The sequence below is a fragment of the Xiphias gladius genome, chromosome 22 (genome assembly GCF_016859285.1).
Source record: "Xiphias gladius isolate SHS-SW01 ecotype Sanya breed wild chromosome 22, ASM1685928v1, whole genome shotgun sequence".
NCBI classification, from domain to species: Eukaryota; Metazoa; Chordata; class Actinopteri; order Istiophoriformes; family Xiphiidae; genus Xiphias; species Xiphias gladius.
Genome location: NC_053421.1, coordinates 5,237,755 through 5,253,662, shown reverse-complemented (window position 1 = coordinate 5,253,662; position 15,908 = coordinate 5,237,755). Strand labels below are relative to the sequence as shown.

The following is a 15,908-nucleotide window of genomic DNA, read 5'->3' as shown; positions in this document are numbered from 1 at the left end:
ATAACCTATCTATTATGTGGTCACTATGACTGTAGTTAACAGACCATTCTACATCACCCAGAGGACATAGTTGAATGTGTTATCATTTGGTTACACTCGTGTGCTGACTGAGAGCAAAGCCTGCTGGGAGTTTTCTGCAGAGAATATGCTGTTACTGTACTTGTGTTCAGCCATGGGTTGGGAGTAAGAGATGTCACTGCAGCTCAACGTTCCTCTGCGGTAGCCTTGCAGTGCCCTCCTCCCAGGTACTGTCCAAGGCAGCTGGGCAGATTCTCAGAGAGGACTGTGTAGACGGAAACGGTTTTCAAAGTTTCCCTTCCTGTAACGGCTCATTCAAGCAGTGGCAATGAAGCAGACTGACTGGCTGGCTTCTTCATTGTGGAACGAGAAATGAGGGTTCTGCTTGAGGCCTCTGATATGGTTGTTCCTTATGTCTTCACCCTATTGCTCCGCTCAGTGTTCTTTGATTAGCTTTGCCTTCTGAATGTGGATGAGATTTTGCAGCAGTAGACTTTCCATGCCTACAGTCTCCAAAGGCCCAGTGTATTCAAGGGCGTGGACTGTGTGCCCGTACTGTAGTTTATATATTTTCCTGGGTACAAGGAAATGTTTGGTTATTCCTCCAAGAACAAGTCTGCATGATGTAATTCATGGAGGATGTGTTTCAAAGAAACAAAAGGCCTCATTGACAACAGCGGAATATTTGCATTGGAGTCACTGAATAAAATTGGTGTGTACTAAGAAGGGGAGGACTTTCTGTGGGTCTCCTCTGCTCCCAGCCTCCACCTTAGTATCACTCATTTACACTTGCACAGCAATTCACAGAAAATAGAGCATTTGAGTTAAAATGGTTGCTAAATGTACAACCCAAATATAGCCAAACTCACTGGTGTTTGAGGTAGGATAACCACGCCCGAGAGTTGAAATTCATTAACATGCATTATAGATGATTTTGGATCATATAAATGTTAAAACAAAAAAATTCTAAGACTGTTAGAACATTTGGAACTTCCAGTGTATCACCTAAAAAAGTTGAAACTCTAAAGTTGTTGGGTTTTTTTTTTTTTAATTCCACTTACATGAAATTACACATTACCCCCCAAATAACAGTTAGGCTTGGGTGTTCTGTATGAAAATTCCAAAGACATGAACAAAATTAGCCAGCCAGACAACAACCTTCCTTACATCTCCACAAACTACTTCTTACCAACATGCAGTTTAGGCAAATACTGAAAGAAAAAAGGAGAATAAAGACAAAACGAATAGAAATCTTAATTTGAAAAAGCAGTAACTAGATAAGCATGTGGGATTTTTTACTGCTGTGCTCATACAAAACAGCAACAATAACAAGCTTGTGTGCTCTTTTGTTCTTCAAAGTTTTCTATACCTCATAAGTGATACATAGAAATACAAAAGCAGATCACCCAAAAACAGAACAAAGTAGAATAGAAAGTTGAGCAACTGACAGTAAATGGAATGTAACCTTTGTGTTCCAACAAAACCTTGCCCTCTGTCTACAGCATTGCCCACTGCTTCCTCCACTGTCTTTACCTCAGCTGTCATTCTTCTTGCCTAGTACAGATTAGCTGCTGCCGTTTGCTCAGGTGTGAGAAACCAACTCCTGATTTTGTGAAACCACAGGTTTGTCATCAAAAAATGGTGCTAATCAAGAATAAGACCATTAATATGAATAGAATACATACAGTATAACCTGTTGTCTGACTCTAAAAACTCAACCTGCTGCATGTTTCATGAGTCAAGAACTTGCCCTCTCACCCACCACCCTAATATTACGACACCCCTATTGCTCCCACACACAAAGAGGTCAGCAGACAGGCAACCAACCCAAAATACACTTAACCCTTCCAAATGGACCCTCCCACCAAACAATTTAAAACCTACCCTCACTCCCCATTCCCTTTCCCCACAGTTACTACAAAAGAGGAAACAGTAAACCGATAGGAGAAAGATGAATGTTGAGACACCTAAATAGAAAAAAGATGGAGAGAGTTGGACGACAATGATGATAGTGAGGTGGTCTCAGTGTTGATGATCATGATGAAATGAGCCGGGACAATGGCAGGCAGACAGGGATGCCTGTGGGGGTCTGGCTCAATCTCTGGGTTCCTCTGTATCCTCTCCCTCAACCTGGTTATCGGAGGTCCACAGCTGAGGAAAGACAGTAGGACAAGCAGGAGAGAGAAGCAGTGAGAGGGAGGACAGCGAAAGGGTAAAAGAGGAGGTAGAGCAGGGGTAAAGAAAAGAGAGCAACATCCATCAATAGCTAATCTTTACGAGATTCTGATTTTGAATTATAAATTAACATATGCAGCATACATAAGTATTCAAATAGGTATCAAATTCGATAAGACCTTTGTTAATCTATTGCTTTCAAGTTTAGTATTTAATTATCACAATCAAACTTATAGGTCTAAAGTCTAAAGGTGATTCTCCAGACTTACCTAGTTTTAAAAATGACTGAGATGATCGTTTGGTAAACAGATGTAGGAAGGGCTGAATAATTTCACTTTGGGATTTATCCTGCTTCCGCAATTCAATGGAAGTGACTGGAATTTTGTGTGTGTAGCCTAAAGTACTGAATAACGATATGCAATACAGTGTCCCCATTACCCTGGACAATATAGTTGTATTTCTGGAAAGGGACGTTGCAGCTGAATTTAGCACTACTTTTGAATAGTCTGAGTAGCACAAACAGAGTTCCATTCACTTGGCTAAATGAAATCAAAACTACCTGAAATGTGGGTGAACTGACCATTTAAGTGGATGAAACTGGTCTTCTATTGCTACTTGTATGTATATACACACACTCACACATATACACACAATCAAGGTGTTCTAAGGCCACACTGTTGACTGCAAATGGGATTGGCATTATAAACGAAACAATTCATTTAAAAAAAAAAAAAAAAAACTCAACAGACTTATCAAAGAAAATACTAATTGGTTGCAGTTGAAATGAAACTTACTGTCAAGTTGTCTCTCAGTAGCTGCATGATTAGTGTACTGTCTTTGTACGAATCTTCACTCAGTGTGTCGAGCTCTGCAATGGCCTCATCAAATGCCTATAGGATTGAAAACACATTTTTAACGGCTGGAAAAGTAATGGTATTTTATAACAAGTTGTGCATTTATTTGTCTGTAGAATGTGTATGCGTTTCAGGTCAGTCCCCACAAAAAAAAAAAAAAAAATTAAATTATGCCAGATGTTAATACATTTACATTATAATGAGCAGTTTAATAATCTTACAAATATGAAAAGAGTTATGCAGTGTTATGAACTTACGCGTTTGGCCAGCTGGCAGGCCTGATCAGGTGAGTTGAGGATTTCATAGTAGAAAACGGAGAAGTTAAGGGCAAGGCCAAGACGGATTGGGTGCGTTGGCTGCATTTCTTCTTTGCTGATATCAAAAGCTTTTTGATAGGCAGCCTGCGAGTCTTTAATGATGGCTGAGAGGAAACAAAGAGCATCAGAACTGTGGAACCTAAACATTGTAACAGACAAGTAACCATGTATATTGCCTTCATACAGTAAAAAAAGACTAGAAAGAATAGAAAAGACTAAAAAAGAAAGAATACAACACACTCATTTGCCCGTTTATTACATACACCTAGATAAAACTACTGCAATCAGCAATGAGTCCGGCAATAAATCCTACCTTCATGAAGGTAGGATTGCTTTCAGTTTCAGAGTGTTTCAAGTGTTGATTATACTTTATGGTCATTTTGGAGACTGTAGTTTGTGGTGCTGTTGACGTGAACGCCATGATACTCGACCCTATTTATAATTGAAGTAATACAGTCTTTAAAGAAATAAAGTCATATTGAAAAAGTATCTAATGATCTAATGAACAGCAATACCATAATAATAAATGCTGACTAATACTGTAGAAGGGCCACACCTCTCTGTGGTATTGCCAAGCGCCTCTTTCAGTTTCAGTTTAGGGGTAGCTTGTTTTGAGATCTATAACTGAATTGTTTGAGGGCCTAAATAAACTTTCTTACAACACAATGTTGAAAAAGCCAAGTTGTAACTACTTTCTTACAGTAGCTAGCTTTGGTGATGGGGCAAGAAGCTGGTATTCGTAGTGAAATGGGAACTATAAAGCAGATGCAAGAGGTCGATTAAAAGGCTCAAAACAATACTCCACTTACAGGTAATATTTCCTGGTGTGTGTTGAATGCCACCTCAGCAAGCTTAGTGTTGTACAGTAGCCAAAGGGTGTGTCAGGAATGTGGCTCACAGAAGCAGGGTTATAGTGAAATGGCTTGAGTAGGTTTAACAAACTGAACCAGTATTAAGGTTTTTCATAAAGCCAACTCAGAGCTAATGTGATCAAACATATTCAAGACTGGTTTAAATACATAGTTGAAGATGTTCAGAAATATAATTGTTGTTTTTTTGCCTGACAGTTTGAGAAGATCAATACCACTCTTATATCTGTCTTTTAAAAATAAATACAGTCATCAGCCTGTTAGCTTAGTTTAGCATCCAGACTAGAAAGAGGTGGAAACAGCTAGCTTAGCTTGGTCCAGTAATAAAATCCTACCATCTCACTAACACATAACTTGCTGGTTTAATCTGTAGAAGAACCAATTATAAAAACATCAATTTGCAGATTTATGGGGGTTCATGGGCAGGACTATTTCTTGGCTGGGCACAGTAACTTGCTAGAATTGTGTCTTCACTGTGAGGTTGCCATGCAACCAGAAAAGACTCCAGGAACTCTACTGGCCAAGAAATAGTCCCACACAACCCACCATAAAACCACAACTTTGTTTTTATACTTCACCTTTTGTATGTCTTTTGACATGCTGACTGACACTGATTGAAGACTGACTGCTTTTTAAAAAATGTTTTAATTGCCTTTATAATTTGATTCAGAGTAGAGACAGTTCAGTAGTAAAGCAGACCAATAGTCTAAGACCTAGCCTGAGACCTTTTGGTTTTCCCTTGTCTATGTTTTAAGACATGCATGCCTAATTACATGGATTACAAACTCTACGAGTGATTTATGGAAATGCTGATATGTATCTGAGAAAAAAATCCCTAAATTGATCAGAATGGATATATAATTGATTCATTAAGACACATAATTATGAAGTTATGAGTGCACAGATGAGGGAAATGCAATCTCTGCAAACCCACGATTGTAAAATACCAACAGCTGCAAATCACAGCTTACAAATCAATGTGCAGAGTTTGTTAGTTTTAGAAAGGAGACCAGTGACATAATGTTTCAGTCCATTATCTGTAGACACACCTCTTAACAGCCACTAGGAGGCAAACGGATTAAGAGATTGAGAATGAAACTGAGACAGAGAGAGAGAGAGAGAGAGACTCCAAAAGGAAGGGATAATTCTCATGTAAAAAGGACTTAAATGAAATGAACCCAAACAGAATATTCCTTTCAACGTAAGCTGGTCACTGTATACTGCCTAAGATTGACTGAGGTCTCTTAAAGCCTGTCAGAAGCCTTCAAGTTTTATTGATTGTAGTTTTGTTCAAATGTACAAAAACTTATCTACTTAAAGTTAACCTTTTTCCTTGCTGCAGGCATCTATTGCAGAAAAACTGACCCACTAGTTGTAAAAAAAATTCAGTCAACAACAATGACAGGAAGTGGTAGCGTGTAGTACATAAGTACATTTATCCTACCTTTCTTACTGCCAGAGGCATATACTGTGATACTGATGTAATCATCGTGGAGCTAATATCATAAAGCTTTATCCTAATACTTAAGTGTTCCTTTAATAGGATCTTGTCTATTACGTCTTATTTGGCTCTGCTAGGAGTTGTAGATATCATTTCTTACAATTCAGCTTTCCAGCCAGCGAAATGTACATATAAATAAATAATGAAAACGAAATAAACCAACACTACCACAAACCCACAGATGGTATAAAAGGGACTTAACATAGAGCTTACATGTCTTCTCTTCTCCTGTAGCCACCTCAGCCAAGTAGCGGTAGTAATCTCCTTTCATTTTCAAATAGAAGACTTTGCTCTCTGCTGCAGTGGCTTTGGGAATGAGATACGTGTTCAAGAGACCCTGTGAAAGAAAACAAACAAAATAGACTGTTAGAGAAGAACCGCCTTTCTAAGATATTCAATCCAATGTGTCCATTATGATGTATCGAGCTTGCTTTACGATTGGGGCTGGCAGACCTTGAAATCAGCAGAAACAGGAGTGTTGATTTTTATCCTTCAAGTATTGGTATAAAATGTGTACACAATTAATCGAAGAAGGCAATTCTAACACTTGATTACTACAAGGCTCATTTGCCACTTAAACACATCACTTATCCACTGATCCCACAAGTGCAGTAGTAGTTGTTTCAACCAATACAAATGAACATCATAGGCAAAATTTCATAGCATCATTTCTCATCAGACCTAAATGAGGGTAGAGACAAACTGACTACCTCCAATAGCCTCAGGGATTGAGCCTGAGACTTTGCCTGAGCACCATCACAGATGCTTCAGAGACCACTGAAGGGGGTGGATCTGTGAGGAAAGTGGATAACATGAAAGCATGGAGGAGGGGAAAGGGGCAGGCTGGACAGAAGAGTAGAGCGTGAAGATGGTGAAGAGTGAAAAAGGGTGGAGGAGAGAGAGAGGGAGGATGGGAGAATGGATGAAAGATGGTGGGGGTGGAGAGAGTGGAGGGCGCCATGCTGCTGAACTCCTGATGAGCTTTTGCTGAGGAAGTAGGTCACCCAGAGCCCAGCTTGGCTCTTTACATCACAAGTATGCACCAATTGATAGCCTCTCTCCCTGTTGCTAATCTGAATTTCAGCTCGCAGGGAACCTATGGTAGGTGATAAGTGATGGGAGTGTACCAAGGCAAACTAGCTGTAAAAAAGGACAGAGGTTTAAACACTGCCTTTAAATAAACCCAAATTAATACTTAATTTTAAGTGCAGTTTTTATCTCTTCATGGCTCAACTGTGGATTTTCATGTAGTTCCAATGTGGATGTTTCCATGATGTTTCTCCCTATCAGCCATGATAAAATAACTGCCTTTTAGGGTTAAAAGAATGCAAAAAAAGCATAATTTCCCTTGGCATTAGTGACAATATGTTATTAAGAAACACAGCCCAGACCTGCCCTTAAATTTACAAAGTCTTCTGATTTCTAAAACTATGGGTTGAGACAGCATAGTTTATGGGCCTGACTAATGCTCTCTAAATAGGAATAGTATTATAATGGGCTAAGCCTGGGTGTCTGGTTAGAAGACAAGAGTTACAATTTATGTAACATGTTGGAAAATTGGTAGATTTGGTCCAAAAAAAAGGATATAATATAGGATAACAGCACAAAACCACCAAATGATATTAAACACAGACCAGTATTCCAAATGGATACAAAAACAGCCTTTTATAAGTTCTGTAAGATCCTTTTCATTACACAGTGCATTTTTACATTATTCCAAAAATAATGGAATAAACAAGGCTGATGTAAGAGCCTGCATTTGCAGAATGCTCTTTCACTGATGTGAGCCCTTTGGGATCTCAGTGCAGAACTTCACCACTGGCAAAGCCAAAACTAGAATCCAACTACCACTGAGGCAGGAATGTTCAGAGTAAATGAAACATATTTTCAGTAATTGTATCCTTTTTTGCATTCAAGGATTGAGAAAGATTCCCTGAAAAGTAAGCAAAGATCTAAAAGCCTCATCTCTGAGGAACAGACAACAGAGCTGTGATCCTATAAGAAATGCTAAGTAACAGTCCAAAGGTATGTGCTGTTATCCCCACTTAATTCATCGTGTTTGTCCATCTCTATGAGGCCAGGCTCTTCGTCCTGCCTTTGAGTGTGGTCACTCAGAACAGGAATAAAAACATCTTTAGATGTGGTGGGACGACGCCTTGTACGAACTAATTTTTGCTTCAAGTACGCAGTAGCCATATTCCTGTCCGACACTCCTCCTACAGTCCCCATAAGGCCAGTCGGCTGAAGAGGAGGTCAGCGAGCCAGAATGCTGGTGCTCAGCTGGTGTCATTATAGGATTAGGCCCTAGTGAGTCATCAGGTAGATAATGCACGAGCTGAGAAAAGAACAGAGTAGCAGAGGTCCTACAGATAGCTACAGTACTTAGCTACAAAAACTAATGAACTAATAAAACTACAAAATCAGTGGAAAACTGGTACTACTCTTTGAGTAAGAGGAGTTTTGCCCTGAAAGCCTTGAATTCTTGGGTATCTATAACACTTGTCCAATTGAAAACCTTGTGAAGTCTGGTCTGCTACTTCCTGGGGAGAAAAGGATGTGTCTCTATTTATTGTGTAGATAACACTCTTTAAACATGTGGTCTAATCATTCCAAGTCATAGTGCCACACCGACTAAGGACTTTCTACTCTGCCCTAGGTTTATTAAAAAAAAGACCAGTACTCATTATCTGAAGAAATGTAGTGGAAAGAGGAGATGACGTCGCTGAGGATTGTCTCTCGTATGTCAAAATTCTGATGAGACACTCTCCTCTAACAGGAAAAACGTGCAGGCAGTTTGATAAAAACATGAAAGTCGGATTCAGCCTTTAGAATATGAACATTTGAAAATTAATACAATATTGTTGGCTGATTCTTCACCTTAATTACTCATAAAATACTTACGTCCTTCTGTGTGGACAGAAGCCTTAACAGTCAAAGTTCAAGGACCTAGAAACCTTCAGCAGCTACGTATCGGATTACAGCTTGTATCTCGAAATGTATACAGAAAAGGCTACATTGCACTCTTACGCCCTACTAAAAACAACATAGGCGTTGATTGCTACTAAGTCTGAAGAGTTCTTGGCACAGGGTCAAACTGCCCCATCCACATCCTGCCATAGCAAAGACTAATTCAGAAACTGCATGACATAGAGCCAAACCCAATCTTTGTAAAGTTGTCCATCTTAAAATACCTACTACTTTATTTTCATGCATAGGGACAAACACTAAATCTACAGTTTCAACTACTGCACAGACAAACTAAGTTAAGGTTAAAACACAGCTATGTTTGCCTGACCCATAGATGACAATGGTATATTAACATGAATCAAGGGAGCAGAAGACACTTAGTGGCCATTTTATTAGGAACTTCTATACAGTCTAGTGAATTCCAAATCAACTTTTCTGCCATAATGCCTACTTTAACAATACCTAGAAAATTTGGTTTTGTTGACACTGTCACAGAGGTGCTAATTCAACTACATGTTTTATCATTGAGGTCATAGTAATAGTGTTGTAGTGGACTGCATTTTATTGAGAGGAGTTTCTAGTATTGCTGCTGCAGGTATAATGAGAAAATCAGGCCTACTTGACAGGCTTAACACACTTATCTCACTTACTGCTGAAGGACATGACTAACTCATACACTATGAATAATGAACCAAATCAATATAAGTATAAGCTGTTTTAAAAACTTTAAATCCTCTTCTTGCATACTCTCATCCCACTTAAAACATTTTTTCCATTACAATGGCATATTACATATGATAAATCCAACAACACAAGCTGCTGAAGTGAGGTATTACTGTGGAGTTCAACTCACTCCTTAGTCATCCAGCATTTCTTCACACAATCTGAAGAGCAAAAGGAGATGACCCGGTTTAGTAATTTGCCTGAGGTAATTCTTCTATAAATTTTGTCAAGAGGCCTTGTTTTGCCTCTAATCAGTTACTTCTTTATCCCTGAACTACAGAATAAAGATGATGACGACGATTATTAAATCCAGTTTGTGTTTAAGGTAAAGTGTTCATCTGATACTGCACAATATCAGATGGGATTGAACAGTTAACATCTGTGCACCTTGTACCATTCAGCAAACACAGCCATGGACAGCTAGTGTTGACTCTATCAGACCTGCACCTCGTTATGTACGGCTATGTATATAAGTATCTGAACAGTGACAATTCTCATAATTTTGCCTCTGTACACCACCACAGTGGATTTGAAGCGAAGCGATCAAGAAGTGATTGAAGTGTAGATTTTCAGCTTTAAATCAAGGGGTTTAACAAAAATATTGCATTAACCTTTTAGGAATTACAGCCTTTTTTTTTTCCGTAGTCCCTTCTGTGATCATCCATAGTTGTCTTCCAGGCCTTTTGGTGTTGCTGAGCTCACCAGCCCACTCCTCCTTTTTAAGAATGTACCTGATTATTGATTTGGCCACTCCTAAAGTTTCTGCTATCCGCCTGATAGGTTTGTTTTGTTTTTTCAAACTAATGCTGGCCTCCTCCATCAGAATCGACACCTCCTTGGAACAGCTACCAAATACAAATTCAACACTTGGAATCGACTCCAGACCTTTTATCCGCTTCATTTGTCATGAAATAACAAGGGAACAAGGCCACATCTGTCCAATTGTCAGTCAACTATCCAGTTACTTTTGAGCCTCTGAAAATGAGGGACTATGTATAAAAATGGCTGCAATTCATGAATGGTTGATGTGATATTTATGTTAAACCCCTTGAATTAAAGCTGAAAGTCTACACTTCAATCACATCTTGATGGCTTCATTTCAAATCCACTTTGGTGATGTACAGAGGCAAAATTACGAATGTTGTGTTACTGTCCAAATACTTATGCACCTAACTGTAATGTGTTGGCAATTTTACATGTCTGTTTCATGTCTAAGTAAGCACCTACCTCACTTTAACACACTTAGTTACACCTTACAAAATTTCTCAAACACTTCCAACATGATACAACTCTGACTTGAATTTCATCCAATTAACTTAAAGGTTACAGCAGCACAAGGTTAAATACACACTGGAAAAAGACTGACGGTATGTTTCACCTTAAAAGCACTGAACAGAAAACAATTTATATACTTTTTGTCCCCTTCTATAACAGTCCTGTTATGTCTTAATAAAGGTGTAAAGAACATTCAAGTTACAGACACCTATGTCTAAATGACAAACTGACATTACGTTAACAGATAAAGCCAGTAATTTTGTCTAATGAAATGTTAGCAATCTCACCAGCACGTCCTGGCAGATATCTTTCAGCTCTTTCTCAATCTTTTCCCGGTACTCTTTGGCCATGGTCTGCTTCCTTTCACTGCCCTCAGCTTTCTGCTCGATGCTGGACACCACACGCCACGAGGAGCGGCGGGCACCCACCACATTCTTGTAAGCCACTGACAGGAGGTTACGCTCCTCATTTGACAGCTGCTCACTATCCTCTGTAACAGCCTTCATTGCAGCAGCCATGTCATCATAACGCTCAGCCTGCTCGGCCAGCTTGGCCTTCTGCACCAGTTCCTTCTGGGGTGCCTCGCTCATGACTGCTCACTGGAGAAAGGAAAGCAGAGAGGAAAAAAATCAGCTGAGGTCAAATAAGTGAGTAGTAAACGGACATGTTTTTTTAAATTTGGGCCCATACCTATTTACACAAGTGCCCATTACTAAGTGTATTGAGCAAAAAAAAAGCGAAAAAAGAATTTAAGAGCATGTAATGAGGCAAATGAAGGTCTAATCTATCAGGAAATCTGATATCAGAAATCATCTGTGCAGGCTCTAATCTGAATACATCAATAGATGTGGATTTCTACTCACTCCAGAGAAGCTACCACACCACACTAACTTAATTGGTTTAACTGAAGTTGTAGCACATGGTGTAACTACTGTTTTTGAGGTTTGCTGCCCTCCTTAGGAAGTACTTGTCCAAGAAAACACTAATGCACACTATGGAAGTTCAAGGCTATGGGAGATAACAAGAAAAAGTGGACAGTGGGGTATTGCAAGGGTTATCAAACATAGCAATTGAGCACCAAAGCAAGAGTGAGCTGACGATATGTTTAAGCTAAAGAATCTAATAAATTTTAATTGTTTGAAATGCATTTTTGTTAGCTAAACGAGAAGGTTTCAGTAAGTAAAGATGTAGTTACATTCAAATAAAATTAAGCCTGCAAGGCCTTTAAGCATAGTGATTTGAGAAAAATGGCTATTCTGCTATGGCTTTGCCACCATACTATTGTACAGTATTAGCCCTGCAAGTTACTAAGCAATATTGTGGTTTTGAAGAAGAGAGAAAAGTAATGTACCAGCAGCTACAGTGCAAAGGCAGTCTACGTTTGCTTGTACATTACTTTTTTGAAGCATACACCAATGCAAAGGAATTCTCGTTACTACATCAATAGCATACATCCGTTTGACCCATTCAAAATAGCCAGCAGGCTTCCACAGAATCAATCCCATTTTTTCCATTTTAAAGTGCATGCAGAGTGACATGTTTCAAGATATGTCTTGAAGTACAGAAAAGAAAGCAAATTCTAACACAGACCACACCATATATTGGACAACAAAATAAACTGGAAAAAAAACAAAACAAAACACTAAATTCAGAAATCACAAAATGACATACCAGAGGATTTGCCTTTTTTTTTTTTTTTTAAACATCACAATTGGTACAACATACATGTTGGTTACTTCTTTCAAACGGAAGGAAATATGTTAAAATACATTAGAGTTAACAAGTTTCCTTGAAAATTAACAAATATTACCCTGAGGAAAGACATAAGTGTGTTAAGACGGACTCGTTTTTTTTTATTGTAGCATTTCTACCACCACTCCAAAACACTAACACAAAGAATCCCAATTGCTTTACAATTCCGTTTTGAAAAAAATCTAAAATCAGAACGCAAAGGGATTTAGTCAATCTGTAGGAACTGTACTATTTTCAACACCGAGAGGCATGAACATGATGCAATACGACCCACGGGTACATTTCCATCAGTAAATAACTAAGCAACAAAAAAGTTATCAAGTAGTTACAGCTTAAGTATCGTGTGTGCATGCTATTCGCCGAAAGACTGCATGCTATAGACATGGTACGAAATAACACTCTTGCCTTCAGGGCAAACGTAAATGTGCCCCCCTTCCTCCCGTAAACCCACACATACCACACCCATTCCTCTACCTGTGACTCGCCCAACAAGCGGAAAAGTGCGAAATTAAACCGCGTTTACACTTGTCTTGCTGTGACTATTGTCCGTATATTCGGCCGATACGGACCCAGAAATGCTTCCGTTAAATTTACAGGCATAGTTCTGACGAGAAACACCATTTAGTGCATGAAAAGCAACCGATAGCGGCTTTTCGTTAGGCCCTCGTGACCTGTTTCCAGTAAGGCGTCGACTATTTCCTGAAATCGAAGCATTCCAAGCCAGACAGCCTTTAGAAATGGGCTACGCGTTGTACCAATTTTCATAACTACTCTCACACGCTCATAATGTTTGACCACACACCTTTAAACGTTTGAGTTTACCTCGAACCCAAAAAAATCATGAACTTGGTCGGTTAGCCGGACCCAAAGCCTTTAAAAGGTGTGCATCTTAGTGGAGCCACCCGTCTGGTAGCAGATGTTGTATCACAATTTGTCTCCTGTTTGTAGTTTTGTTAATGCATTTTTTGACACTTAACGTCAGCAAATAAAACTAATAAACGGTCGGCAAGTCTGTAATATTACAGACACTGAAAATGAGATTAAGATAACTATTGCCGTTACCTGAAAAATTACATTTAACTAGCAATCATTCCTCCAAGACAATGCACCTTTTGCTTTATATTGAATGGCAGGAACATTTAATAAATTAGCATAACCTAACAAATTACTTCAATTAACAGGGTTAACGCATTTAGCCAATGCTACAGATTATCAGAGCAACAACCTTCGACCTGACACGCCTTCCCCGTTTGATGTCCCTATTTGAAACCAGCCATTAGACATATCCCAAACGGTAGCTTAGCTAGCCATTGTTCGTCGGTCTGATAATTGTCGCCGCTAAATGTAGCCCACCGTCAAATGTAGAAGATGCGCCTCCATTATCGCTATGTTTCACTATTAGTTCGAAGACCTAACAATAACTTATGAAAACGTAAAAGGAAACTTTAAAAGCTGTAAATCCTATCATACCTGAGTACTGGCAGATTGCAGTGATGTCGGCGTACCAAGCTACAGCTGATTCTCTCAGCCCGATTGTCTGAATGCAGTCCACGGGGTTTCCCTCCAATCACACCAGTCCAAGGCACGGCCCGGAGAGGATGGGGTGGGTGGCTGGGTGGCTGGGTGTGTGACGTCAAACGTTACCCAGGCAACCGAACACAAGACATTATGGGAGTTGTAGTGTTCCCCCCTTACCATTACTCACCTAGCCTTTGTGAGGCAAATGGCAGATAAATGATTGCAAATAATGTAGTCAATGTAAGCACATTTTTTATTTTTTTATAGTAAAATTATTGTTATATTACGACTGTAATCTTTGCCATACTCTTTCATGTAATCAATTTACAACCCCAAATGCATTATAGGCACTTCTAATTAAATCCAGTGTGCCATGATGTTGCATTCGAGCAAGTAGAGATGCAATTTATGAAAACCTCACCTCGAAACATCACAATAACTTTGATATTAAAGTCATCATCACCAGCAGGTTCAAACAGTGTCTTGTTGCAGATCACAATTTTGTATCCAAACAGAGGCAGAGACAGCACATACTGAAGACTGAAAGGACTTCTAAAGTCTTGAATGGCTCCCAGGATATGTTTGCTGTGACACAGGTCAAGGCTGTATGGGGCTTACATTTTATCCAGTTCCTAAAAGGATCTTTCACTAGGGACCACCAAGCTCCTTGGCTACCAGGGTGATATGTCTCTAACAAAATTAGATATTGTCATTTTCCACACAGGTGTTGAATTGTGTCTGGAACAGCTTCAGTAGTACTTACTGTGGATGCTGAGGGCATCACAAACTAGAACATAGGACACAGAACTACAGTGTATCTTGCCTAATAGAAATGACTATTTCTGCACATTCTGGTTGGTTTCCAAGGGGAGAGAGTGAGGCTATTTTTGACTCGTCACATTTTCCCTAGGGACATGATTTCAAGCTTGTAACCTATTTAAGGGCAGATCAGATAGTATCAGCTGTAGAAATGCAGAGGAACCAGTTATATTAAAAAAAAAGTCTCCTCTCACTTGTTACTGTGCAGTCCAGAAGGGGTGTAGTACACAGACAGAGGGATTTCAAGTAAAGAAAAAAAGAGTAAGGTGAGTGATAACCTAAAGATGTGTAACCGGTTAGTCCACATCTTGAGAACACACACACACACACACACACACACACACACACACATACACACACACACACATCTATAAATTATTACCAAAGTTCTAGTGTTTGTATTGTTATACGCAATACTCACTGTTGTCATATGTAACTCTGCAAGATCCACCCGGCTTCTGTATTCTGTAACAACAGTCAAATCCCTGGGGGATAGTGGGAAATGTAGGAGCTAGAGTTTCTGGATCTTGACTAAGGGACTGAAAGTCAGGATATCTTGGCCACTACTGCCTCAATAAACTTTATTTTGTTAAAAATAGATGAGTGTGATAATAAATTGCTGGAGCACCCATTTTAAGGATTAACCTCTTGAGATGCCATCTCCTTTTTGAGGGGCCTGTGGGCACAAAACATGGACTTTTTTTTTCAAAAAGAGGGGAAAAAAGCAATCTGTATAAAATAACATCAAAACCATTTTGTCCTTTTCCACTGCTCTGTTTGGATACTATGGCCTTTTATCTCGATCTTGAACCACTTTGCAAACTTGATAACGTGGCTTAGGAATGTGCTACAAGAAGTATTAATATTCTGCCTTATTATCATTACAGTACCAGATTGTTGTTGTAGTCCATGTATTTTTGGTTTGTAGTAGTAGTAGAGCTTTGTGCATTTCTATCTACATGTGAGTGCATCTGTAGCCCAATAAGTGGGCATTGCAAGCACTATATGTTAAATCAGTTCAGATCCAGTTAGTCTGAGGCTTTTGATGTATTTTATCTCTTATCATGCCCAATTTATAGGGTCACCACCCTGCCACCCATCCAAGGACATATTTGTTGTG

The 15,908-nt window shown here is 39.2% G+C and overlaps 1 protein-coding gene across 2 annotated transcripts; it reads right to left on the bottom strand.

Annotated features, from left to right (window-relative positions):
- Positions 1-1,292: 1,292 nt before the first annotated feature.
- Positions 1,293-14,054, bottom strand: LOC120784186 (14-3-3 protein zeta-like). Of its 2 annotated transcripts, none has more exons than XM_040117730.1 (6): positions 13,922-14,054; positions 10,987-11,298; positions 5,948-6,071; positions 3,305-3,468; positions 2,988-3,083; positions 1,293-2,169 (listed from the first exon to the last, which is right to left on the bottom strand). In XM_040117730.1, exons 2-6 carry the CDS (start codon positions 11,287-11,289, stop codon positions 2,113-2,115), a joined length of 744 nt encoding a protein of 247 aa, XP_039973664.1. In that variant the 5' UTR covers positions 11,290-11,298; positions 13,922-14,054; the 3' UTR covers positions 1,293-2,112. The 2 variants fall into 2 exon arrangements, with proteins under 2 accessions (XP_039973664.1, XP_039973665.1); XM_040117731.1 differs by lacking the exon at positions 13,922-14,054 and adding an exon at positions 13,805-13,915.
- Positions 14,055-15,908: the final 1,854 nt, after the last annotated feature.

What these genes read in the sequence shown, in the direction of transcription:
- LOC120784186 (XM_040117730.1), bottom strand. Translation starts at nt 11,289, where the DNA reads ATGAGCGAGGCACCCCAGAAGGAACTGGTGCAGAAGGCCAAGCTGGCC. An exon ending in TACAGGAGAAGAGAAGACAT is followed by an intron (nt 3,469 to 5,947) that starts GTAAGCTCTATG and finishes GTTTCCTCTCAG; the next exon opens with CCATCATTAAAGACTCGCAG. An exon ending in CCTGCCAGCTGGCCAAACGC is followed by an intron (nt 3,084 to 3,304) that starts GTAAGTTCATAA and finishes TCAATCCTATAG; the next exon opens with GCATTTGATGAGGCCATTGC.